The 27,655-nt window shown below is 49.7% G+C and overlaps 1 protein-coding gene across 1 annotated transcript in view; it reads right to left on the bottom strand.

Moving 5' to 3' along the window:
* LHX4 (LIM homeobox 4) overlaps positions 1-19,124 on the bottom strand; it is a 41,066-nt gene extending 21,942 nt beyond the window's left edge. Inside the window, exons 1-2 of the mRNA XM_036905917.2 lie at positions 19,049-19,124; positions 1,909-2,080 (exon numbers count right to left, since the gene is read on the bottom strand). Of these exons, the coding sequence (XP_036761812.2) occupies positions 1,909-2,080; positions 19,049-19,124 (248 nt within the window). The remainder of the gene's footprint in view (positions 1-1,908; positions 2,081-19,048) is intronic.
* Between the last annotated feature and the right edge of the window lie 8,531 nt (positions 19,125-27,655).

The following is a 27,655-nucleotide window of genomic DNA, read 5'->3' as shown; positions in this document are numbered from 1 at the left end:
CCCGACAGAGCCCTGGGACTACGCTGGGACTCGAAGGAACATGTCTGGTGACAGAGCTCTAGGTCTGTGACCCAGGTGGGCTTTGCCCGAACCCCAGCCAGACGTCTTACCCAGGGACATCTCAGCACTCACCCTGCCCGCAGATGGGCAAGAAGGCAGCGTGGCCTCTTGTCTCCCCTCCGGAGGGAGCTCACCCAGGCTTTCCAAGGGAACAGGGACAAACTGGAGGATGGCGTGCTGACCTTGGAAGCAGGGACTGCTCACCCGACCTCCAAAGCCAGGCCCACCCGCTGCTTCCTCTTGCCCCTCCTCCCACACACGCTCATGTTCACAGGTGGACGTGCACCCACGGGGAAATGCCCCCTGTCCAGGGGTTTGTGAGAACTGCCAGGCTGCTCAGCCAGGGAGGAAGGAAGGTAGAGGCAAACCTGTCACCCACAGAGAAAGGACGTGGGTGCAGGGGACAGGATTGTGGAAACGCCAGAGCACAGGAAACAAGGTGAGGGTCAGAGGTGGGGGAAGCAAAAGAAGACTTGGAGAAAGGGGAGCAGTACGGAAAAGGCAGGAAGGACCAGAGCCCCCCACCCCTGCAGTGGGGGCCACCAAGGACTGGTTGGGGGCGCCTGTAGCAGTTACTGCCCTGCCCCCAGGTAGCACACACTCATATTGGTCTAAAGAAATTCGGGAATCCTCAGAAATTCAAGTCACTTATTCCCTGAAGTTAAACCTTTGGGGGGATTTGGGAAACATCATGTTCTGTATCCAGGACTGGCATTTCTCCCCAGTTCTCCTCTGTCTGCAAAATACACAATCTCTGAAGGATGCACACCACCTCTCGGGGGTTTATTTATTCACACCAAAGGTTTCCAGGCCTTACCCAGTGCCCCTGGCAGTCCTACCCTCCTCGGTGCATCCCCGTGGGCCACCCACACTGGGCCCGGTGTCACTGACAGATCACCCCCCGCCCCCCGACTCCTGTCCTCGGCTTTGCTGTCACCAGCTGGTCCACACTGGCTGAGGCACCAGCCCAGGTGCCTTGGGTAATAGATTCTGCAGGGGAAGTCCCAGCCTAAATGTCATGGAAGATAAATTTAGGAGGTTCTCTCACACTGACCCTAAACTCCAACAGGATTTTTTCTGAAGGACCCAATCCCAGAATGAAAAATTAAGAACATTCTTAAAAGCTAACATGCAGTGCTAGACACTGTCCTAAGGACTTTACACAAATTGACTCTTCAAGGCTAGTATGAACCTTATGAGCTAGCAACTATTATTATCAACCCCATTTTAAAGATAAGCAAACTGAGGCACAGAGAAGTTAAGTCACTTGCCCAAGAACACACAGTTAGTAAGTGGATTCAAACCCCATCAGGGTCTGGGCTCCTCTCCGTCACATGAAACTGCCTCTGTCATGTTTCCACTGAAAGCAATGACTGATTTGCGGGTGGCTTGACCCCTACCGGGAGCACTCTTCCAAGCCTCTAAGGCTCTTGAAGAGGCTTGAAGAAACACAGCCACAGAATCTAAATTCCAGGTACAAACCTCAAAGCACCTGCTCTGAAAACCACAGTAACTATACAGCCACATGCCCAGAGGCACCAACTCACCAAGATAGAAAGAGCAACTTCTTTTAACATTGGCAGGGACCCCTCGTCAGCCACCCTCATGAAATCTGGCTCATGCACTCTGCTGGCTCCCCACCCCTGCCCTTTGCAGAGCTCAAGTGAACCTGAGGCCCTGGGACCAGGCAATGATGGGGCCAGAAATCAGAAGGGGGCAGCCTCTCAGCAGCAGAATCATCTACCCCCAGGGGGGACCCTCGGTCCTCCCCCACCCCCACCTCTGCACAGGGAGAGGCAGAGGCAGACCTGGGCAAGCAGAGGGCGGTGAGCCCGGGTTCTGACTTACTTGAAGAAATCTTCCTTGCAGTAGACACTCCCCGCCCTGGAGAAGCACCTGTCAGCCAGCTGCATCTGGCAGTCTGCACACTTGAGGCAGGAGCTGTGCCAGTGTCTGTCCAGGACCTTCAGGATGAACTTGTCCAGGATATGCTGGTTGCAGCCAGCGCACTGAGGGATCTCTGTGGGAAGAGGAAGACAGGCAGCATGACCCATCCGCACAGCACCGCTAACCAGACCAGGCTGTGTGTGGATGCCTTCTCGTTCTGCCATGGGGGAAAGGACATAACCCAAACCCCCAGGGCTGCCACATAAGGCTGTGCAGGCTGTACACTGAGCAACAGTGCCTGGTCAAGGGGGCAGGTGGGAACTGAAATTCAATCCATGCTTTTTTGGCCTGGCTTTATGTGGCTCTGGCCCAGAGAGGTCACCTGCTTCTAAGAGCACCACAAGGCTAGCAACATCAACTAACCCACTTACACTAGCTGCAGTTCCACAGCCCGTAGCCAGGAAGGCCCAACAACACACTTCTGTTCCCATGACATTTTCACTACTGGATGGAATCTGTGCTAAAAACATCATCTCCCAGTGTGAGCCCTGCCTAGGCATGGACTGAGAGGCCATCTGGCCTAAAAAGCAAATGATATGTGTAGGGGGTAGGCAGTGACTGAAGTCCATACCTCTGGGTGTTCCTGGAGAGAGAGAATCTCAGTATTTTGAGACAATCTCAGTATTTTAGGGAATTAGAGCAGATAGCATGGATTGGCTCCATCAGATCCCCTCCTAATGTGCCTCCCTGCACTGCAGACAGGAAAACTAGAAACTGCTTTTCCAGACTCCCTTGCAGCTTGGGCTCTGAGTGTGATTTCAAGTCTGCCAAACAGATGCACTTAGGAGAGACCTGAATTCAAAACTGAGTTAAATGGAGAAAAAGCAGGCATCCATTGAACTGATGTGGAGCTTCTGTGTTTGCAATGTCCTGATCAGTCATGGCAGAGGCAGTGAAATTCTCAGGGCTAGGAGTTATTCCTGGAAGTTTGACCAGAGCTGGCTCCACTGAGCTGAAAGACACCTAAAACCTGGGAATCAATGACTTTCCACTTAAACAGTGAAGTGGATTCTGTTGTCTGCCACTGAACCCTAACCACTGCCTCCACCTTGTTCCTGTCCAGGTGACTTCCTATCCAAGGTCTGTTTCTCAGCCATCCCATCCTTACCAAGGGAATTGCTCAAGAGGTTGATAGTATTTTGAGTCACTGAAGTAGTTTCAAAGTCTACAAAATGGTCAGGCTTGGATGGATGAGCAAATAATGCTAGCATCTCTAGCCATTTTCCCTTGTACTTTTCCCCAAAAAAGGGAAGGCAACAAATATTAAGAACAAAAACATGGAAGTACAAGCATCTGGCCTCCTGCAGTAGCTTCCAGATACAGCACATCGAGAGGCTGGCATCAGGCATCCCAGCGTGCCAGCCAAGTGCTGCTAGGCACACAAAAGCTATGGGAATTTCTACTGAATAAAAGGGGACAGGCAGGCATTGGGGATTTTCACCTCTGTTATAAGTAGCACTTTTGCTGACTGTTTATACACTATCTTTCCCATTAGGAAGTGTGATTCTCAAGGCACATGAATCATGTTTCTTTTTGAGCTTTGTATCCTCACTGCCTAGCACAGTGCCTGACACACAAGAGTAGCTTCATGGATGTTTATCACTGAATAAATAATTGATCAAATCCTCTCTAAGAAGGTCACCTTGAAACACTTCACTGATTTCTCCTGCACAGTCCAAAATGTCAACAGAAGTATTAAAAACAAATCTCTCATGAATCATACATATTTCTTGATTCATATCATGTTTGTTGGTTGTGATATAATTTTAAAGTGTCAACATAAGGGAATTGGCCTCACAGCACTGGTTGGGAGGAGGGAATTGAACACATCTAAACCTATGCAGAGAGAAATTTTTCTCAAGTATTAAGTCGGAAACATAAACCAACTACAGGGACACACACTAAACATCATCCCTAGCTCTCTACACACAAGTGTTTCACCTTGTCCATTAAGCCCCAACCCCAGCCTAATCCCTTGGTGGCCTTGGCAGCCACTAACATTTGCCTGAAATTCAGACCCATCAGATGCCTTGCCCTTTGACCCCCTGCTTAGACCAAAATAGCCCATGAAAACTACCAGAACTGGGGTAGATTCATGTAGGTCTGTCCCAGTGCATATGGGATTTTTTTCCTACCTCAAATGGTTTCCTCCTTGACAAATTGTTCAACCACTAGGTACTTACAAAGGAGTTCCAACATGCCAGCAGAGAGCTGCGCAGAGCACAAAGGCTACAGGAATTTCCATTGAATAAGGGGAACAGGTAGGCATCAGGGTTAGACCATGGATCCTGGAGGCAGACTGCGTGGGTTAGAATCCTGTCTCTACTTTTTAACCTTGAACAAATTATGTCACACCTCTCTGCCTCTGTTTTGTCACTTGTAAAAAATGGAGGGTGTGTGTGTGTGGAGGTTGGAGTAATTACAATAGTACCTGGTAGGTTTGTTGGGCAGAGTAAACAAACTGGTACGTGTAGGACAGGGCCCAGTATACAGGTGCTCAGTACCGGGTTGCTATTATTAGAAGATAAGGTAAGATAGATGTGGTGCTGCCCTGGCTGAACAAAGGGAAAGTTAGGGCCCCATGTCCAAGGCTTGATCTCAGTTGAATCCCTGCACAGATGTCCTGATCCTCAAGTGGAGGCTCAGAGAGGGCCCACGTCACACAGCAACTTGCCACAGCTCAGGGCACACCTGTCTGCCTGTGGGTGGGTGCTCGCTCACCACACCCCTGCCTCCTTCCAGGATCAAGGACTGGCACTCCTGGGGGCCGGGAGGGCTCCCTCAGCACGGGCCCTTACCAACCCAGAGACATAAGCAGAGGAGAGGTTATGAGGAGGGAGGTGTGGGCAGCCAGGAGCTCCTGTGAGGTGCAGCCCCGGGGTGGGGGTGAGCGGGATGGCGGGCACAGAGGGGCACAGTGGGCCAGTGCGGGTGGCCGGGTGGGGTCGGAGCAGCTGTTGAGCCAGGGCCTGAGGAAGGAGGTGTCCAGGAAGATTGCTCTAGGCTGCTGGCATCACCCTGCAAGGCAGGGGAAGGAAGGCCTGCCCAGGAAGCCCTCGCCGCTCGGAAGCGGTCTACGGACAAACGGAGCAGAGCGCGGCCCCTGTGCGCACCGGCCTCACGCCCGCCAGCCGCGCACCGCGGCAAGGGCATCGGCCCGGTGGTACCCGGGCATCTTAGTGCGAGCCCACTGGCTGGGTCCTGAGAAGTCGGGGACCAGGCAGGCGGAGGCAAGTTAACTCTAGGGAGCCCGGAGGGAGACGCGTCCCCTCGGCGCGGGGCCGTGCGCAGGGCGGAGCGCGAGCCCGTCCCTCCCCGCGCCGCGCTGGGCTCCGGCCCGGCCGCACGTTCCCACCGAATCCTTGTTTGGCCTCGCCTCGGAGGAAAAATACGGCTATATTTCTCCTCCTGGCTGCAGATGCATGGGGATGAGGGCGAGGATGTATGCCCATAAAATTTATTTCGAGCAAGGTATCTACCGGGAGCCTTAATATGATGAGTATTCAAGAGAGAATACATTAAGGCTAATGTATGCAGGGAAGGCCGGCAGGGGAGTTTTAGAGGCTCGGAAGCCGCGACGGCATCACTGTGGGACCAGCACTAAAAGCAGACGGACGAGCTTTCAGCCTCCAGCTTGCAGGCAGTGCTTCCCGCTGGACGGCCCCAAATCTGAGGGGCCCTCGGAGGCCTCGGGACTAAACTGGAGTTCTCAGGGCTGGGAAAATTTAAGGGACACACATACTAAGGGTGGTCTTTAAATTACAAAATAAAACCGTTCCCATTGTATTACCGTTGTAGGTTTAGAGAGAGCAGTTTTAAAAACAAATGTATAAATGGTTTAAGAGATCTATAATATACTAGTAATAGTATACAACCAAGTGTCAAGAGCCTGCTATGAACTGTACCAGGTCCTGAATGTATATAATCCACACAACTTGGTGAAGAAGGTATTATGCCCATTTTACAGATGAGAAAACTGAGCCTCAGAGATATCAAGATAAGTACCCAAAGTCCCACAGCAGGGGAACCAGGATTTGGACCAAAAACTGCGCTTAAAGGTGGGAGAACTGATCTGAGAGCTGGAGGAATGTGAGACATCACCTCATCAGCTGGCTCTACCCTGTCCTTTCATGGAGGGGAGGTGGAGGCAGAGAGTCTGAAAACTGCCCTGCGTACAATGACAAGGGAGTAGATGAGCCACTACCCCCTTGTGCTCCCTCACAACTGGGCAAATGGAAATGTTTGAGGCACAGATTTAGATCCTTTGGACAGAGTATGCACATGCTGTTTGGGATGGATACCTAATGCCCACAGGAGGGCTAGAAGCAGGAGATCCTGGCCGGCTGATCCCCTCTACCCACCCCAAGCTGCAAGGTGGCAGCTTGTTGATGGCACCTGTCAAGTTCAGATTCATCCCTGCCTGTCAGGGGATGGAGATCTGTGGATTCAGATCCCACAATTCAGGGGACAGTGCTCCATATAATTATTTAGATTACTGTGAAATGTAAGCCATCTAGAAACTTTTCAAAAAGCAACACAAACCTTTTTTAAAACGTGTGTGTGTGTGTGTGTGTGTCTGTGTGTTTTAACAATCTGGAAAGTGAACAGGACAGGACAGAGGTTATATAGGTCTCCTACCAGAAATAGTTGTGACCAAAATTTCCAAGGAGCAAGAGGATTTCAAAGTCCCTGGTAAACTCAACTTATTCCATGCAGTGTTTGATATCACAAAATTCCATCTTAAAGATCAGAATTTAAGCAGATAGTTGGTGTCACTAACAGAATTTGATCTATAAACTCGGCTCCAAATATGAGGAGTCATTTCATTTAAAATGAAAATTTTTATCTTCTCTTCTCTGCATAGTAGTGCTCTGTGTTGACACTCTGTGCTGGGGAACCACAGAGAGTAAACTTAGGCATGAAAACACGTTCCAGGCAATGCCCCAGAACATCCAAGGAATCTGGGCCCCATGGTACAATACAGTCTCCAGTGGCACAGTCTGTCTGCCAGTCTCCCATGTCCTGCAGAGTGGCATGGCTCAAGGCACACACCTAAGCCCAAAGGGAGAGCAGCTGCATGTATACACACAGACACGCTTGCTATCCATGCAGACACCCTGATGCAAACACACTCACACACAGATGCACACAGATTCACACATACTTATAAATACACAGGCACACATTACACACACAGATACACAAACACCATCACAAATAAAGATACACCCTGAGACCTACACACTCATATCACAGGCACTCATACATACACACCCATATTTGCATATACTCAAGACACACATTTAGCACATCCACACACTCGTATGTACACACACAAATACACACTCACACATACATTTAAATATGCACACACGCATCCTCATACACAGGCTGCGGCATTGCCATTCTGAAGAAAAGGCAATTCTTCTGAGGTCAAACTCTAAGGAAAGGAAGCCACCACTGAACGAGGGAGCTGTACATGTTGGAATGGCCAAGAACGTGGGCAGTGAGTGAAAGCCAGGGGAAATAGAAACAGTTTGTTCAAATGCTTTTTTGGGGAAAATTATTGGAAGAATGTGAAGGTCTTCAGTTCTGCCTAGAATTTAGATCTTCAAATCTTTGGGTCTGCAGAATTGTTTGCAATAAATCCCAGATCAGAGTCTGACAGACCTGGGTTCAGATCCTGATTCTACCATGTATGTGATCTTGGACAAATTGCTTAACCTCTTTGAGCCTCAGTTTTCTTATCTGTAAAATGGACATAACACCAGTCTCTCAGGGTTGGTGTGTGATCATATCAGATACTAAGGATAAGACACCTAGCCCCATAATACCAAGTTCAATGGTCAGCTCCTGTCTCCATTCACTTACCGTCAGTCACCAGCAAGATGAATTTATATATTTAAAGCATATCAAAATTGTTTCCTGCTTCATTACTTCCTGGTACTATTTCCCCCTCCTTCACTGCCCAGCCTACACAAAACACTGAAACTTTCTGCCATCCCCTTAATTCTAAAGCATCTGGAGGTGTACACCCCTTTCTAATCAACAGAATCCTGGAGTATGAACAGCAGATAATGCAACAGTACAAGGTTCAGTCTTTTTGGAAGAAAGAACTTTGGCAGATTCTTACCCCCCACAGAATGAGGATAAATTTGCCAGGATTTGGTCACCAATCCTCATGTGAAAGTGAAACAGGAGGGTCAAGGCCATCATTTGCCTGACCTCACCTCGCTTTTGCTGTAATGTATTCAGGTAAGAGTAGATTGAGTTTGATTTAACAATTGAGGAATCTAGTCTTTTCTTGGAGACATCTAAATGCCCAATGGAAAAGTGACTATTTCTTACTTGATAAGAAATGGCTAGAAATCCTTTGCCTGTAGCTATAATCTACTTCCTCATCAGGAAGCTTATAAAACCCACATGATGCCCAGCCCTCAAATCACCTGAAGTACCACGGTAGGGGGCCCAAGGGGTTTATTTTTCAGAGTGGCCCATCAGAAAATGGATTCCATATTAAATCCAAATTCCCCCATTAGTGAAGTTTCAGAAGGCTGGCAAGTAGAAGAGATCAAAAGTCTGATGTGGTCTGTGCTCGACCAAATTGCCCACACCCCTCTGGTGATATATAATAAGTATTGTGCATTTTTGTTCCCTACTCACGTTTCCTCATTTCCAAGAAACTGCTCTCTAGGAACTAGGGGCCACCAAGAAACATTTCAGACACAGTTTGTGTTTGTTTTGATCGATTTTAATTCTTTGAAAAATGGTGTTTTCTATCTCTTTGGTCACAGAAGATCAACAGGATGAGGGAAAAATATTTTCCACTAAAGACCCTAAACTAGATCCAGCATTCTTCACAGTGACTTCTCAAATATGGTTAGGAAAGTATACCGTTCTGGGGAAGTGAATTAGAATTTCAGATATTTCTGAATTCTGGTGAATACTTTAATATTGTTCAGACTTATTTTGTACTGATAGGAATAATGTTCACTTAACCATGTTCTGAGATCAAATTACTATTTTGTAAAATTTGGATTTGGTGCACCACCTTGGAGTCCTGCAAGGCATTGCTTTTTAATTGTGTTTTGGTTGAACTGAATAGAATTCCTCTTGTTTCACAATTTGTCTTAACACCCTCATGCCCAGGACAATGCTTTCCTTGCTTCTTTCAGGATAGGGAGCGAAATGTCCATCTTTTTGGCAGATCCCACAATTCTCCCTGTCGGCTTGGCCATCCTCTTAGGACAGCCAGGACTCCAGGCCACTTAGGGTGACACCATCAGCAAAATAGGAACTGTGATCCTGGTCTTTAAGATTGCCAGCACTCTGAACTTGTATCAAGTATTTGCAAATCTGCAAGTTCTTTTACTCTTTCCAGAGACCCTGTGAAAAGTGAATCGCTACATTTAAATGGGCTTCCTATGGATACACAGTTGGAAGCCAAACTGGGGCTAGAACCTTTTTTCTCTGGGATAGATTGTGGGGCCACTGGAGACCAAGGCTGCCAACAGGGCTCACCCAAGCCACTCTATCTGGCGGCTTTCACCCCAAATCCTTTTGTTGGTGGCTTCACTCCAGGAGTAATTCTTTTGGGCTCTGCCTTAAAAAACGTTTAGCCAATATATTTTCCAAAAACATATAATTTTATTTATTTGTTAAGTTTCCTTAGACTACAAACTGCAAAGCAAAGCCAAATGAGGCTTTAACGAAACAGACATAAATGATTGAAATATTATGCAGATGTTTTTCTTGGAACTCCCTATTCCTTCCCCATGAATATGAAGGGGAGAGAACAAGCCACCGGCAAACCCTGTTGCTCTGTCACTGTAGGTTCCCTGAGTAAGGAAGGAAGAAGGCAGTGGAAAAGGCAGTTTGGGGAAACAGTGGGGGCTTATTTATTCTGAGAATGGCTAATTCTCAAGTGTATCAACGGAAGGCCAGAGGACAGACCAAGTTCGGTGCCATGCCTGCCTAAATTCATACCTAAGTTTTCTAACATCAAAGTCTAAAAATTGTAACAGAGGCAGACCTAAATTAAAATTGAGTAATTAAAAGTTCTATTACTGGATAAAGGTTTAAAAATAAAATTTTCCAATTCAACATAGCCAACATCACCACTGACAATAAAATACTGTTTTCTGGTCCCAATTGTCCTTTTAAATCACCTGATCTGTAGCCAGAGGAATTGAGGGCTAATTCATCTATGCAGCCCACTTACAGGGGAAACTGAGACCCATCCTGCAGTTTTACATGACAAATCGTGACTAGATGTGCCCTGGTTTCTTGCCTGCTGGCTCTTTATTTGCTATTTCCCTGTTAAAGACAATTGATTTTTAGTGAACAATTTATAGCTTCCTTTTTTATATTTTCCCTTCTTCTAAACCAATGTATCTTGAAGAGACCACCACATAGTTTTCCAAAATGGTTTATAAATCTTTTCTTAAGGGATCTTCATAACCTAGTAGGAATAATCTCATAAACAACACAACCGAAGCACAAAATACCAACACTAATTTTTAAAACTTAAGGAGAAAAGGTGCATTGAACATCATGGTATTCTGTGATGGCAATGGCAGCATTAAATGAAAATATGGACCAGCCACAAAAATATTGGGAAAAGCCTAATTTTATAAAACTGGCATTACATTTCAAGTAAATAAAATTTCCTTTATATTCATTTACATATGTTTAAAATACTGTACATTGCTCTACACATGTCATCTGATGTCTAGTTTGTCTTAACAAATGACTAGAAAAAAGTCAGAAAATCCTTCTCATCACAGGAATGATCACACCTAACATTGTTTTTTCCCTCCACTTTTCCTCAAGAATCCTTCCCATCACAGATCCTATTTGTTTCATTTGGTTATCTGGGGTCTCTTTGAAAGTCTCCTTTGTTCTTTTTCTGCTTAAACAGCTCAAAATTAGCAACCTCTTCAATAAAAGATCACATTCAGAAGTATCCTGGAGACAATTATGATGGTACCAATTTAAGGCTGAATTTAGACAGCCCTCTAATAGGAATCCTGAAGTAAACAAAATATACAATGTAAATATGTATTTGCAGATATAGGATTATTGTCTAGATTAGATACAGACACAGAATTAATATTCTTCAGTAGGATATCAAATTTTCTCGGTAACTGCAAATAAAACAGAAAGTCATACTCAACAAATCCATGACAGCCTACGGAAATGCTGCAGACATTTCTCTATTTCCACTCCGTTTTCACATTTAATCATTGCTAAAGCTCCACCATGTATTTTTCTGATGTCTCATTCTGTAGCAATATTCCATATGTTTGGCAGCCTCTCCCTCATAAGAAGAAAATTTCAATTAATTTGGCTGCAAGTTTTGTCTCTATTGAGCTATTTCCAGAACCAATCCCTTAACCCCCTACCATCGTAATTAAAGCAAATTATACTTTAAAGGCATTTGGGGGTGAGATATCACAGTAAAACATCTGTGGCTACACCAGACTGACAGAGGGAAAGAGGGTGGGGAGATCTGAAGAAGAAATCCACCAAAACAACAACAGGAGTTATGATTTGCCTCCCAAGATGATTTTCTAGCCCGCCACTAATACAGTTAAGCCAAAGTACATTTTCCGAGGGAGAATCAATTCCAATTTTGCCAATTAAAATCAACCTGTCCACCTAGTCTACAGTAGTGCCTCAAAATGGTTGATTTGTGCTCCATTTTGATCAGGGCTCCAAGGAAACTGAGGACTAGGAAAGGTGAAACCTCATGGCAGCATCTATGTCAACTGATTTCATCCGACCACAAGTAACAATAGCCCAGCTCCAGGATGGCTTCTGTCTGTGGACCCAAAAACTGCCCTTCTCTCCTGGAGCTTCTAGAAAGAGGGTGAGGGATCTCACCGCCCCGCAGCCTGCTGAATTCTCAGCCGCCCAGAGAACCCCTATGCTGTGAATGCACGCACAAACCCGGTTCCTCCCTGCAAAGACCTCGCAAAAGAAGAAGGAAAAAGACAGAGGAAGGAAGGGCAGCAGGGAGGGAAAAAGGAAAAAGAGAAAGAGGGAGAGAAGGAAGACAGACATTTAAGCCACGGTGGAATTTTCCTAAAAGCAGTAAACCCTGTTCTCCCATCTGTTATGAGCATTGTTAACACTCAATCCAGGAAGGGAGAAAAGGCAGAAAATAATTACAAAAGCCGATCTGTACACACTATTCCCTGCCCCAGCCATCTCCCATGGTCTATACAGTAAGGCATCTGGGGCTGCCAACACAGAACACTGCTGCTTCAGTCTGCCTCCAGCCTTGGGTTTCCCAAAGTGGGGAATATTCTTCCTTTTGTCCTCCCATCACCTAACCTGGTTCCAAGGCTTGGTGCATTCCAAGACTTCTCTCAGCTTTAATCCTGACAAATTTCCCTGATTTAAAGAAATGACACAGGGTCCCTCCATCCAGCTCCACCAACCCTCCTTTATCTTCTACTCTCCACTTTGGAGGAAGAGACCGTTTCCCAGCCAGAGAAATCCACCAACTACCCACCAATCTTGGCCAAAACAAAGGCTCAAAGGAGATTTCTAAACAACAGTAATGGAAAGGTTAGTCCTTGTTAACTAATTTTCCATCCCTGGAGGATTGCAGGTGCCACCCTCCCCCCTCCCCCCTTCCTCCAGGGCAGCCTCCCCAGCACCGGTGTCTCATCGGGTTCCGTCTGCTAATGCCGCGCTAAGTAATCTCTAATGGACTGTGTAGCACAGAGCAAAGGCACTAAAATCCCAGGCAAATGCGAAGTTAGGACAATGGAAATATTTAGGACCGCAGACTGTCTACACCTGGTCAGCGGGGTCATCAGGTCACTGTTCAGAATACAAGACACCGTGCTGGCCGTGTTTCATCCTCTCAATGGAAGGAAACTGCTTTACCTGTTCCCCACCTCCCTCGACCCCTCCCCCCCTCACCTCTAGGAGGACTCAAGAGTTTTAAAAATCGACCCTGGTATTTGCAGTGGTGTAGGCGGTCTCTAAGTCATCTGGAGGGCTCACGTCGCACTAATCCCCAGAGCATTCAGCCTACATTCTTGCCTTAACCCCACTCTGTTTTGGACTTGTCAAGAGGGAGGTACACCTAGCTTTGGTCTTCCTTCAACTTCTGCCGCTCCCGGATTTTATCCTGCCCCAGCTTTGCTAGTAATTCCTCTCCTTCCTGATTAGTTTCACCATTCAGATCCCTTTAAAAGACATTCGCCCTGCCGTCTAAAAAAAGTTTTAAAAACTCCCGTTCTGGAGAAAGCCAACTTCTGAACGTCAGAGAGTGAATGAAGCTCGCGCTCTGTCCCAGACCAGCCGCGGCTTCCCTGCACAACGGGTGCAATCTGCCTCCAGCACCACTTCCCCTTCCCGGGGACCCACAGTGCCACCAACTCCCTCCCTAGGTTGACTTTAATTTACTTCGTCGGCTGCCCAGGTGGAGATCTCGTCTCTCTTGAGCCTGGCACGTTTTGAGCGCTTGTCAAGGTCCGCTAAGCGCGGGGAGCAGGGCCGACGGCCAAGGCTCGCTCGCGAGTAGGGCGCCTAAACCGCGCGGCCCCGGGGGCCGCCTCCAGGCCCTGTGCAGCAGGAGCCACTCCCCAGGCAGGAGGACTGCTTTCCAAGATGAAAAAGTCCCGGAAATGCTCGTACGGCTGGCGTCGGGGGTTAGTTCTGTCTTCCCGAACGCCTGGCACGAAATGGGTATGAGCAGGAAGAGAGGTTTCAGTCCCCACCCCAACCCGAGCCGGGCGCGCCATCTGCGCTGCAGCCCACCAAGCCGTTCTCTGCAGAAAAAGTCTCTGCCACCGTTCCAAAGGGGCAGGAAGCGGGTCCCAGGCTTGCCAATCCCCTCGCTCGCTCCAGCTCAGTAAAATAAGCTGGGAACGGAACAGGCAAGGAGGATGGAAGGAAAGGGCCGAGGTACAAAAATGCCGAAGGCGGAGTGCGGTGGACACAGAGGTCGCCCCTCCCCTGCCCCCTTGGCAGCCCTGCTCTACCCCGGGGCTGAGGGACGCGACAGGCGCAAAGCCGACTCCCCGGGAGGGCGGCCCTGTCCCCACCTGCCGACACTGGCAAGCCCTCAAACCCCCCGGGCACGCGTCAAGCGAGCTCCCAGGACCACGCGCCGCCCGCAGGTGCGTAGCAAACTCGTGTTGAAGGAATTCTTCGTCATTTCCCCGGGCCACCCAGGCCGACGCCTGCTGGCTGGGCGAAGGAGCTCTGCCCGGGTCGCGGCGAGGTCACGCAGGTCGCGCCCCCAGACCTGAGGACGCCGTTCCCGCCCGACACTAACTGGCTCTGGTTTTCCGCGAGCCCGGACCGCGACCAAGCAAGAAACAACTCAAATTAGGTCCTGCTTCCTCCTTCAGTCCACATTTCCGTCTTCCTTGGACCCTGGGGACCCCTCAGTGCAGACCTTCGCCCCTCACTCGCCCCACCTGACTGCTCCTTGTCTGGGTTCATTCGTTTATTGTGCGCCCTGGGACGGCAGTTTCCCTAGGAGGGCTCCCCTTCGCCCTCGCTGCCCCGTCTCATCCAGGCGGTGCCACGGAGTGCGGTAGCCCGTTCATCCCTCGGACGCCTGGGCCACCAGCTTCCCCAAGCAGGGCGGTGCCGCTGTCACCGAGATTTCTCCAAATTCCTTTCTGGGGTGGTGCCCAGCTCTAGCCAGAGGCTGGGGCGAAATCCTCGCGGGTGGAGAATCTGAATCCTAAACCCGCGAAACCTGAATCTGCCGGCGGGGACAGCTGCCAGTCTGAACTTTAAGAGTCGGCTTGCGCCTGCCAGTATCTTTGTGACGCGGGGAAGGTGGTTTGCGGTACCAATTTCTCAATTTCTATATCGGAAACCGCCTCTCTCTCTCTCAGTGTGTGTGTATGTGTGTGTGTGTGTGTGTGTGTGTGTGTGTGTGTGTGTGTGTGTGTGTGTGTGTGTGTGTGTGTGTGTGTGTGTGTGTTCTTGGTGTGTTTTTATTTGTGTGTGTGTGTGTGTGTTCTTGGTGTGTTTTTATTTGTGTGTGTGTGTGTGTGTTCTTGGTGTGTTTTTATTTTAGCACCAAGAGAAAAGGCTGAAATGCAAAAAGAGCTAATTGCTGCACTAGAGTTTGAGAGAACTCCCGGCCGGGGAGATGAGTCCATTCCACCCCTTAAGAAATGGCTTCCAAGAAGGATCGTACACAACGTCGGGGGGCGAGGAGTCTTACCCGGTTGGTGCCGGGAGATTTACCCCTACGCACCCGCAGGAGCCCCAGGAAGGGAAGAAAGGGTTGCGGGACGTCCTAGAAAATTCTGCATCCAGATTCCTACCAAAAACAAAATCAAATACCATTTTCTCATAGCTTAGGGGGTCACGAGAGCTGCAAGAAGTAGATATTTTAGGAGACAAGTAAGGGGCAGGACACCCTGGACCTGCTCCCCATTTACCACCGCTAGCCTGGACCGGACCGGTGGCTCTTTCCTCCCGCCCGGGTTGGCAAGCTCTCCAGCCGGCAATCCCGGGGCCGCAGGTGTCCACTGTCCTTTCCCTCGGTCCTCGGGAGAAGATGGAAGATGGGCCAAAACCGAAGGCAAGGGGCGATAAAACCCCCATATATCCTGCACTGCTCCGAGTTGTCTCGGCACGCAAGGGGGGCCGGCAGTACCCAGGTGCTTAGGGAAATTGCTGAATTCGGGGAGAGAGAGGTTTGGACCAGGCTCAGGAAGCGCTCACGCGCCCAAGGCTGCAGGGGTCCCGGTGCAGTGAGAACTCCGACCTTGTGTTCCTGCGACCTCGAGGCAGGCGGAGGGAGATACTGGCGCAGCGAGCGATCTGCGATCTTAAATCGTGGGCAAGTGGCTGCGACCCACCAATTTAGGACGAGGTCCCTTTCTGAGTCTATCCACTCGGTCTGAAAAAGATCACCCAAATCTTTCAAAGGGGCCCACGGTCGGTGGTGGATGTGACCCCGAGGTTGCACCTACAAACAGAGCGCCCTCGCCACCCAGAGCCAGGAGGCCGGGTCTTCAGTTCCTTAGAAAACACTGACCAGACCAGAGGCTGCCCAGAGACCCGTCCGAGATTTCAGGGGGTGGGGGTATACCACCCCGGTTGCTCTCTGGATCGTTCCAGACTGCGCCCCCGTCCCCGCTTCTTTCCTAGCTTCTTGCCCCAGGCCGACGCCCCTGAAAACCGATGAAGACCGCCGAACTTGTCCCGAGACAGGACTGTGAGACAGTACCCGGGGCTGTGAGAGCCGGCGAGGCCGGTACGGAGCCTGCAAGCCGGGGGGTGAGACAGGAGGGCGACCGCATCAGCGAGTCTGCCGGAGACTGCGCAGTGGCAGGAGGTGGGGGCAGAGTGTAAGGAAGGGGACCGCCAAGGCAGACAATTTATTACTATTTGGTAATGTTTTCCTGAAGTGAATGCACCTCACCCAAACCGAAATAAGAAAAAGAATATTCTGATGGCCCTCGAGACAAACTGGATTCAAACTCCTAAAAACGCCCCTAGAGGCCAGGGCCAGAGGCACGGAGGCTGGGGGAAACATTAGATCTGCGCCCCCAAGCGCTGTATTTTGATGGCTCAGGGTGAAGAAGCTACCGTGTGTATGTGTGCGCTGTACATGGAGCACAACCCAAACCTTCGGTCGGCGGGGTGGAGGAACCCCTGCGGGAGAGCCTTCCTGTTGTTTCCTCATCCCCAGGTTTAAAGACTCACAGGTCTCTGATTACCCTTCTTTCTCCCTCAAACCCAAGGACGGATTCCCCCACCCCCACCTCCACACCCAGTCCTTTGGCCACTGGACCCCATGTTCCAGGAAAGAGAGAATGGTTGCCTATGTGCAAGGGGACCACACCCCACCATGCCCAGTCCCCAGCACCAAAAGCTTGAGAGCCAGTGGTCACATCTGCTGCAAGGGGATGAGTCCAGTCCACAGACACCCCCAAAGAACAAAATCTGGATCCACAAGTCGTCTGGGATTGGGCCTTCAGTTTTGACCAGTGCCTCCTCAAACCCAAGCTACAGAACCAGGGCAAGACAAAAGGCAGTACAGACCCCCCTCCTGTTTTGGCGCTGCTTTGGCTGCGCTGCTCTGGGATGAGTCTCCTCCTCTACCTCATCAAGTTTCCCACGGTGGGAACCCAAACTCGGAGCCCAGGAGAACTGTAGCTCTGAAGGCGAGTTCTAGGCATTTTAGGAAATCGAGTCCCTGACGTCGAAATCAAAGTTGTCTCTGAGCAAGGGAAACAAAAAGTGAGACAATCTGAGAGAGTATGTCGCGCATCCCAAGAAAGGCTGTCAGAGCAGAGCCCACCGTCCTTTGTTGCGGTCCTAACAGAAAGGCCACCTACACATAACTTTAAAGCACACCGGGTGTCAAGGACACGAGTCACACACACGCCTTCCGTCCACTCACACACTCCTCTCACTTGTGCAAAGCTACAGCCAGCTTAAGGATTGGGAACATCTTTGCCAGTGTTCGTGTTTCTGTTTGTGTAGGGACTGAGAACCCCCTCTCTCCCTGACTGTGGTATGGTGGGGGCAGTAAGAGGAGCAGCGAATCCCCATCTCCTTACCAGACACATCTTAGCAGGAAGCTCCCCAAGCACTGCACAGACATGGAGCTGTTTGCCAAAAAACAAAAACAAAAACAAAAACAAAAACCCCACACAGCTGACAGAAAAAGACAAAGGATAACTGTAGGACATAGTCAAGGAAGAACCCAAATAGGTTCAGGTGCAGCTATCCTTCTAGTCCCTTCTCAAAAAACTTCCCAGGAAAGCCCGGGACACGCGCTCTCCAGCCTGCCCTTTGAGGCAGTGCCGGGGCAGAAACCCTGCTATGGAGAGCCGGGGCGCAGGAGGGCGCGCTCGTGCGCCCTAGTTCATAGGTAGGCACGGTCTGAGGACGAGCCAGTCTTAAACCAAAGGGATGTAGCCACCGCTCCACCAAAAAAAAGTCGCGGGCGGAAGCACATCCCCTTGGCAAGGGGAGTGAGGGAACTCTTGATCCCCTACGGTGCCCGGGGACTTTCTGCAGAGCCCTCGAGCCAGCGCGGTAGGACTCATGCGGCGCCAGCCACACACGCACGACGCCCCGGGACCGGTTCCGGGTCCGCACAGATTCTCCATCGAAGACTCTCCGTTAGGGACTGAGGCAGAGACAGATTCCTCCGGGGAAAATCCCTGCGCGCGCTCTGCCCACTTCCCCAACACACACACAGATCTGAAACATGCCCCGAGCTCCCGCCGCCCTAAGAATTTCGGGCAAGGGAAAGAAGGAGGGTGGGCGAGCAAAGCACCTGCACATCCCAGCTTCTCCCCTTCCGAGTCCAAGCCATTCTGTGAGACTGCCCTTGAGCGCGCAAAGGCTATACCCCGACTTCACAACTTCCTCCTGACGCTTCTCCCTCCCCTGCATTCCTCGGCCAGCTGGAATATGGCGAGTGGACTTCCTCGCTAGGAGCAGGCAGTCCCCGGCGGCGCAGGGGGCGGGCGCCGCGGGCAGCAGCGGCTGGGGACGCACCAGGCGCGCACGCCCTGCGCGCGGAGACTGAGCGTGTGGCCTGGGCTTCCGCGCCGCCAGCCCCGGGGGCGGGGGACGCGCTCTCCAACTTCCCGCCAGCTGGGGTGAAGTTGCACTGAAGGTATTGCGAGCTTTGACCGTGGCCCCGGAGAGAAGGATGATTTGCGGTGACCACCCCAGCCCTCAGGCCTGGCCTGCAGCTCGTTCCCCTGGTGTCCCCAAACAGCACTCTCCTCAACGCTCCTAGAAAAGCCTTGGGCTGGAGATGCGGGGTTCGGTACCCTCAGCTCGCCTCGAGTATGATCCGGGAAGCTTTCATTTTCGACCCCAAAAGGCAAGAGCCAGGCCCTTTAAACGCATTCTGGCCTGTACCCCTACCCTATGACCACCTCTGCGCCTCGGCCACCGACCCCTCGCCCCGCCTCGCCCCTCAGGTCCGGGTTACACGCAGCGTCCGGCCCACCCTGCACCGGCCAAGGCTGCTGGCTGTCTTGTTATCAAATTAGATCAGCGAGAAAGGGGGGTGTCTTACGTTGCATCGGCACACCAAGCATCTCCGGGAGCCCCTTGACAGCCCCCTCCGCGGGGACAGCTGCGCTCTGCATCATCTCGGAGAGCCAGCGAGTCGCAGTCTACGGAGATCTCTGGCTCTCTCTCTCTCAAGCTGGATTCAGAAATTTGAAAATAATAATAAAAAACCCAGCCAGGCCGCGGAAGTCACCGTGGAAGCCGGACCCTCCGCCTCTCCGGGAGGATTCCACAGGCTGGCTGTCCCCCTCCCCCCCGCCAGTCTTCAGTCTGTTTCAAATCCCTTTGATCTCGCTCTCCCGGGTAGGTGCACATCCCGGGTTGAGGAGACGCTGTTGCTGCGGCTCTGGCTTTTTCCCCTCCTCCCTCCTCCGCCCGCGGCTCTCCCCCTCCCCCTCCACCCTTCGCGTGCCGGCCGCCCGGGAGGCCGCGGTCACCCAGGCATTTTGATTCATTCACACTGCAGGGACGTCCGTGACGTCGCTTTCCGCAGGGAGGCCCGCCCTTCAGCCAATCCCCACACCCGGCAGCTGGCGGCGGACCCCGGCCGGAGCTGGGGTCCCGGCGGCCTCTAGCGAGGCCAGCGGGCCGGAGGGCGGGACCGCCTGGAGCGGGGCGGGGCCTCGCGGGCTGTTCCCCCGGCGCCCCGCGTGCGGGCTCGCGCCCCGGGTATAAATACTCCGGCTGGCCGACCCGCTGCAGCAGGTGGTCCGGGACGGCGGCGCCCGGGGCTCGCAGCTTTCCGCGGGTCCCCCGGGGGTTCCGGCGACGGCCAGCGGCTCAGGCCCTTTCCGCTCCTCCATTCTGACCAAGGGATAGGGAAGGGCGGGCCTACCCTCCAGTGGCCGGGGCCACACGGGGGAGACTGCCCCTCGCGCGCTCTCGGTCCCGAGCTTCTCTCCGCCAGACCGAGAGCGCTCCGTGGCCAGATGACTCTGTCCTCCTCCTCTTCTCCGGCCAAGTCCTCTCCCGCCGGCTCTTCCCCAGCCCTTGCTCTTTCTCCCTCTCGTCTGGCTGAGGCTGGGCCGAGGACAGCCCGTACTCGGCCCGGGAAGCGCGAGTCCCGCAGAGGATGGCGGCTGCCGGGGAAGGAGGCCAGGGGCTGTGCATGGAGGTGGCGGGGCGCGGGTCCCCGGGGCGCGCCTCCGCACGTCGTGGCAGGCAACCCTGAGTCGGCTCTGGCCTCCTCCTCGGCCCAGTCGGGGCCCCGCGCCTTTTGGCAGCGGGGGGTCCGGGGTTGCTCTGCCCACGTCCCCATCTCGGTCCTGCCCAAGTCCCCAGAGGCAGCTCTGCCTGGCGCGCGTTGCAAGGGCAGGCGCTTCCAGCGGTTTCCGACCTCTTGTATGCGGGGCGGCAGCGCGCGCGCGCAGAGAAACGGGGCTAACCAGCGAAGGCAGGTGTTGCTTACTGTATTTACAAGACACACAAACACTTAGCTTTCTCAACTCAAGTGTCTGGAGGAGATAAAACTGAAGGCCCACCTCTGGGACCGGTCTCCGCGGAGGTTCTCTAATGCTCCGTCAGATGCTCGACGCCGCCTGACTGCAAGAGCGAGAAGCTCACCTCCTTCTGCCACAGGACCCGCCGCCTCTATGGATCCCAGCCCTTGTGATAGCCCCATTCTGAATTTCGTTCCCAAGATGTAGACAGACGTGTTTTCCCAGCCTAGTGGGGTCCAGCTCGGGTGGGAAGAGAGATGGCGTACCCCCTCCAGCCTTCCAGAGCGTCCCCTGCTTTTTCTCTTGGCTTTGTCCCCCACCGGGGACACCCGGGACGAGCATGAGGGTGGGGGGCGGTGCCATGGCCATAAGCGCTTAGAATTTATCTTCAATGAAGTCACAAGGACTTTAAGGTGTCCTGGTACTGGGATGGCATCATCGCTTCTGTTTACCTGCCAGGTGGTTCCAATGTGCAATAAAAAATAAAATAACCCGGTGACCTTTCCAATGTTTTCCAAAATGTTTTCTACAAAAATACAACTAGCAAACAAACACGAGGAAATGTCAATTTCATTAGCAATCAAAGACACGCAAAACAAAGAATCATAGCACATACCTCTTTTTTGTCTATTAAATGACCAACTGGGGAGGGAAAAATTGCTCAATTCACTGCTGGTGGAGGGGCTTTGAAACTGGACACTCAAAAATATTGCTGATGTGTTTATAAACTCTTAAATCTATTCTGAAGGTAATTTCACAATATGTATCAAACCCATAAATTTTTCATACCCTTTAAGCTCATGCAATTCTACTTTTGAGTGCCTATTCCTCAGAAATGATCCAAAATTTGAAAAAAATTCAAACATGGAGATTATTATAGCACTACATTTTGGAAGGGCAAAAAACCTAAATGTCCAATAGAATAAAAGTGGTTTAGTGAAGAATATTACATTTGCTTGGCAATATGTCATATATATTAGCAAAACTATGAAATCTAGCAGCATAGGAATGCTTGTGAAATACTAAATTTGTAAAAAGTAGGATGTCATATATGATTATAAGCATGTAAAAATGTTAGTCAAAGATAAAAGCAGTGATAATACCCATTTTTGGCTATGGTGTGGGGAAAATTAGAAAACAATTTCCTGGTGGAGATGCAACAAAGGACAACACCTTCTGAGAGCATCTTAGCATCATGCTTTATAGCTTAAAAGGGTGATGGATGTGACCCAATCCATCCACGTAAAAATAGAAATTTATCAGATTTATTATTTAATTGATTACAGAAAATAATCAAGAATATTGTAAAATATAATTGCAAAGATGCTTATAACATTTTTTAAAGAGAGTAACCTATATATCCAACAGGAAGGGATTATTAAATAACTAAAACTATATATATATAGTCATTAGAAAAGACAACAGAAGGATATTTAATAATGTAGAAAAGTGTTTGAGAATTATTAGAAAGTGAGCAAAAAAGAATATGAAGCAGTATGAACCTTAGGATAATTTTTTTTTAAAGCATAGGTAGAAAATATATGTTAAAATATAAAAGTGATAATCTGTATAGTGGATCTTTTTTATTTGCTTTTTGCTTTTTTCAGTTTCCCTGATTCTTTCTAATAAAAAACTAATAAAACTTGATTTCAGAAACATTAGAGAACAAAGCTAGAAGGAAATATATCAAAATGCTGTTCAAAGTCTATTAGGGAAAAAAGTACTAGGGAGAAATAATATGAAATTCTTTTTTTTTCTCTTTTCCAGACTTTCTATAAAGTGGTTATATATTTTTCAGTAATATTAGTAAAAAGGTAAATTATTTATATGCAGTGAAATGTAGAACATATGTAACAATTACTTTTATAATTCAAAATTTCATTTTTAAAATGCTCTCAGCAGCTCCTGCTCTCTTGGTATAAACCTGCCCGAGTCCTGTCCTCTTACTATTGTATGTCACTAGCCTGTCACTGGGTGAGGGGCAGAATTACTGTGCAGGGGACTCTCCTATGCCCAGAACTGATGTAGAGGATGCTGTTTTCACCTACACCCAATAGCAGAAGAGCCCTGGGAGGTCCAATTGGCTCTCAGTTCTTGAACTTAACTCTTGAGCAGTAAGTAGTTCCCCTGCATCCCCACACGCTCCTACATGTACACACATTGCAGCTCAGCCAATAAATGCCCTTTCCACATTCTGAGACTTTTCTAGAGGCATTTTCTGGGTATGAGCTGGGTCCCATTCCCAACATCTTCAATTAATACCACACCTCTGCCAAGGCATTTCACTTCCCTCCTGGGGCCTCAGTTTTTCCATCTATAAATGATGAAGCCACAAGGAAAAGCTTTCCTTAAACAGATTTTTGAGTGCCTACTGCTACTGCTATTAATAATAACAATAAAATAGCAAACCGTGGCAATAATAAATAACCAACATTTATTGCAAGTTTATAACTGAGCCAGGCACCAAGGTAGTGGTTCTGCCTACATAATTCCATCTCTTCCTCACACCAATTCATCATACTATTATACCTACTTGGTGGATGAAAACCAAGGCCATCAGGGGCTAAGCTAGTCTCTACCCCTAGAGAGTGGGAGAATGGCTGGATCCCACGGGGAGACCTTTGGGTGGGTCTGCTTGGACTTGAAACTTTGAGCTGACTCAGTAGGGTTTTTTCACTGGACGCCACCCAGGGCTGGCAGGTGACTTCCCAGAGGCAACAGCCCTCAGAGCTGACCTCAGACCTGTGGTTTTTGGCTACAACTCAGTTGGAGGCTGGGCACCAGAGGATGGGTCCGTGGTGATGGGGCTCTTCCCAGGTCTATGTTCTGTTGGAGCAGTTGGTCAGCAGTCAGTAAGAAGAGCCTGTACTTTCTGGACATTTGCACTTTACATTTCTGGGAACCAAACCTAACATGCCAGTGGATCCAATTCTGAGGGAAGAATCTCCAGAAACCCAATTTAGGAAAATGATTATAGCTGGCATTTGTCTAGCACTTTACATTTTACAAAGTTGTTCTACATATTTTATCTCATTTGATCTTCATAATCATGCCTGGGCTTGGGTATGATTATCAGGAAATGGAGAGGTTAAGTGGTTTGCCTAAGGTCACACTGCTAATAAGTTGCAGAGCCAACTGGAAATTAAATCCAGCCTTTGACTCCCATTCTGGTGCTCTTTCCACTCCACCCAGCAGACTTGTGTGTCTTCTAACCTTTACCTTATAGGACTTCCCAGAGTGGGTGAGCTCACCCTCAGACGCCAGGAATCCTGAACCCCAGCTCTTGCTCCCCTAAGGGACAGACGCCCACCCTTGCTCCCTATCACCCCATCTCCAGTCACCTCCTCCTGTCTTCATTCCTCTCAAGCCCTCTTTCATCATTTGCATTTTGAAACTGTTTCCTTAATTATTCTCCTGCTGTTGGAAACCTGCTCTCCCCTGTCTCTATGGCATCCTTTGATTTATCTCTGTCTAGATAACAGCTCCCCGATTCTCCTTGGGGAATTCAATTTTCATTCATTTTTCTGCTGGGCTAGATTGATATAGAACCTCTGCCCTGGTCCATATTACTCATCCCTGCAGAGAAAACCAGGGAGACCAACCCTGAGCCCAGCCCCTGGGGAGCCACTGTCTTGTTTGGGGAGCCTCAAGGAGTCCTCCAATAAAAGGACAGGGGCCTTTGCTCTTCTCCATCTGTCCACCCAGTCCTTCCAGTCATTTGTCACAGGCCCCTTTCGTGAGCCCACCGCTTTGTCATTTGTCTCCTTCTCTTCCCAGAACCTTCCAGGGATTTGTCGCCAGCCCCCACTGGGATGCTGATCAGAAGGCAGTTGCTGCTCATCTTAAACTTGCCCTGTGTCTTTGACACAGGAATTTAAGGGACATGGAACAGAGAAGGTCCAGTACTTGGGCATCTAACTCTCAAAGTAAGCTTATGAGTCAGAAAGTAGCTGAGAACAGAAGAAAAGGGCACTGGGACCCTTAGGGAAGAAGGAAAGTGGTGATAGCTAACACTTACATCCCCGGCGTGGCTCTCGGTGCTCCACATGAAGGAACTCATTGAATCCTCACAAATCCTTTGAAACAGGTACTGCTATTATCCCTATTATGTAGATGAGGTGATGGAGGCACAGAGAGGTTAAGCGATGTGGCCAAGGTTGCACAGGTAGTAAGCAGAGGAGCCAGGATATGGTCACAGGTAGCCTGGCTCCGTCTTTGTCAGCAACAACAGCCTCATCAAAGAACTCTTACTGGAAGGTCCCTGGGCATAGCAGGGAGCGGGCCCACACAGACTAAATTACCCAGCGAGGCTGAGTCCTTTGAGATCTATCTCTGCAGCCAGCATATCCCACAGCCTGGGGAGCTGGGGAATGCATCAGGAAATCGGGTCTTGCTCTTACCTAAGTTTATTCTCTTCATTTCCCAACAAAAATCTAGAGTGCCTTGAACCATTCCTTAATCCATGCATTCATTGAGCATCTATTATATGTTAGCTCCTGGCTGGGCCCTGGAAGACAATGCCTGGAATGCCAAGTACAGACAGTACCTAGCTTACTTTGCTCCAAGACTCCTAGCATTCCTGTGAAATAGTGTCAGCAAAGCTTCCCAGGTGTATCTGCCGTCCTTGGGCAGGGAGAGAGTCAGAGAATGGGCTAGCCAACATTTGGGTTCTGGATTCAAAGTACCTGCACTCACAGTACCTCAGAAATCCCAACTTGGATACATCCTAAGTGGGGTAACCTTTGGCAGATTCCTTGATTTGCCTTCTCACTGGCTAAATGGGTAATGATAGTACCCTCCTCATAGACCATCACCTGAAACAGCTAGGAAGCTTTTCCCTAGAAATGTCAGCTGGCATCATTATTGTACTCTCTCTGTAAAGTTTGCTGGTTTTCCTCTTTCTTGTTTTTTATTTATGGGAGAAACCAGGGGACAAGAAACTCTCTTGGATGTTTTCAAGCAAAGACTAGAACTTAGGAGCTCTTTCTGTCCTAAAAATGTTCATTGGAAAAGAGAGAGCTCCATGATCAAGCCCATTTTTTGTTTTCTGTTCCCCCTTTGAAGACAGAAGAAACCTGCTCTTACAACACGGCCACAAGGTGAGCTCAAGGAGCCATCACTGCTACTTGGGTGAAATTTTAGGCTATCCTGTGAAAAGCTCCCACTCCATCAGGGAAACAGACGCCTTTTGTACCAAGCAAAAGGGACAGGAAGGTACCACTGGGTGATGGCAGAGAGAGGGGTTCCCTGCAAAGGGCCTTCTGGGGCAGTGAGTCAGGGCATCAGGGCTCAAACCTTGACCCCTAGGGAAAGCTACTTAATCTTGCCAACTTAGCATTTCCCTTATTTATAAAATGGAAGTAAAACCCCCCTACATTTTAGGGTGCTTGTTGAATTCAAGATAATGCATATAAACCCAAGCTCAACACACAGAAGGCATTCAAATGTCCTTGTAGGGGTTGTGAATAACGGTGACCCACAGTATTGATCAGACATCTCTGCTCCTTATTCCCACCCCCCCAAACGGCCTCTCCACGTCCCACTGAGATATTCAATTCTGTATCTCCTCTTCAGAAGCTACTCTGCTACACAGCCTGCAATTATATTTGCTTTGTTTTTAAAGTTGACTTAATACCCAAGTTTTATTCAAAGAAAGAACTTGGACTCCAGATGCTACATAGCTGACATCCTCTCTCCCTTCCCTCTTTGCCCTCTCCAGTCTCCAGGGCTCACATGCATCCCGAATCCAAAAATGATCTTAGTGACCAACATTTTTATAGTGCCATTCAGTTTGCTAAGGGCCTTCACATCTGTTTTCTCACCTAAGCCCCACAAGTGAGAGGTGAGGCACAACCCTATTACAGATGAGGAAACAGAAATGCAGAAAGGTGGCAGGGTCTCTCCTTTTTTTTTTTCAGAAAGAAGAAAGGTTTATTTAGCAAAAGTCACCAAACTAGTGACAACATCCAGGGAGAAACTGCCCTTACATACTTAAAAGAACAGAATCTTTTTGCAGAGAGTTGATCCAACAGAGGTAATGACACAAAGCTGTACCTACACACTGCTGTTCTAGGGCTTAGGCTCACATGATCTGCTTTCTCAGCTCCTGAAGAGGAGGCTATAAGTGTAAGGAGAAGGGCTAGGGAGTCCAGCCTGGCTCCATTTGAAAATAGCTGCAGGTGTCGAGGCTAATCTATAAAACAATCCCATCATCGTCTTGGCGAAAGATCTTTACTGAAGGAGCTTAACTCAGCAGTTTCCTCTCAGGAACTGACTTACAACCAAAACTGTGGTTGTGTTAGATGTGGGCAGAGGCGAAAGGAGAAAGGCCCTGGAGATTCGTGTGAGGAGCAGTGGTGAGGCAGGGGCCAGACGCCCAACTCTGCAATCAGGTGGAGACTTTGGTGTTGGTGGCTGCTGGAGAGTGACCCCCTCGGAGCCTCCGCTTACTGGGGATAATGATAATATTATCACAGGAGGGCTACAGCTGTTGGCACAGGCCTGGCACATAGAAAGTCCCCCCATAAATGCCAGCTATCTAGGGTATAATGAACCCAGCACCAGTAACCTCTCTCACTGCTTGGCTTTCTCCCCTCTTCACAGCCCAGGCTCACCATGAAGGGCTTGCCCTTGGTCACCAAAGCTTTCTGCTTGAAAACATGAGGCCACAGAGAGGGGACCGGGACACTTGACTATGGCCTTGTTTGGTGATCAAGGATGAAATAGAACTTTAAGGAGCAAAGGATTTCCCAAGGAAGCATTCCACAGAAGTCATAAATCCTGGGTCTCCTCTACATCTGATTTTTATGGCTGTGAGAAGTTAAAACTCTCAGAGCCTCTGTTTTCCTGTGTTAACTGGGCATTCTCCTGAGAAGCAGTTGCTGGGGGATCATATGAGATCTGGCAGGAGAAGCTTTTAAGGTAAATGCTCCATGAATGCTCACGGTATTCCCCTACCCCTTCACGCGGCGCTCCTCAGATTTACTCCGCACACAAACCACCGGGTGTTTTGTTTAAATACAGATTCTGATCCAGTAGGTCTGGGACCTGAGAGCCCACATTTCTAACAAGCTGCAGGCAATGCTGATGTTGCTGACCCGTGGACCACACTGTGGGCAGGAATGCTGTGGGACGTCACCGGCCAACACGGAGCCTCTAGTCACCTGCGGCTA

The sequence above is a fragment of the Manis pentadactyla genome, chromosome 9, assembly GCF_030020395.1.
Source record: "Manis pentadactyla isolate mManPen7 chromosome 9, mManPen7.hap1, whole genome shotgun sequence".
Classification (NCBI taxonomy): domain Eukaryota; kingdom Metazoa; phylum Chordata; class Mammalia; order Pholidota; family Manidae; genus Manis; species Manis pentadactyla.
This window is presented reverse-complemented; position numbering and strand designations above follow the sequence as displayed.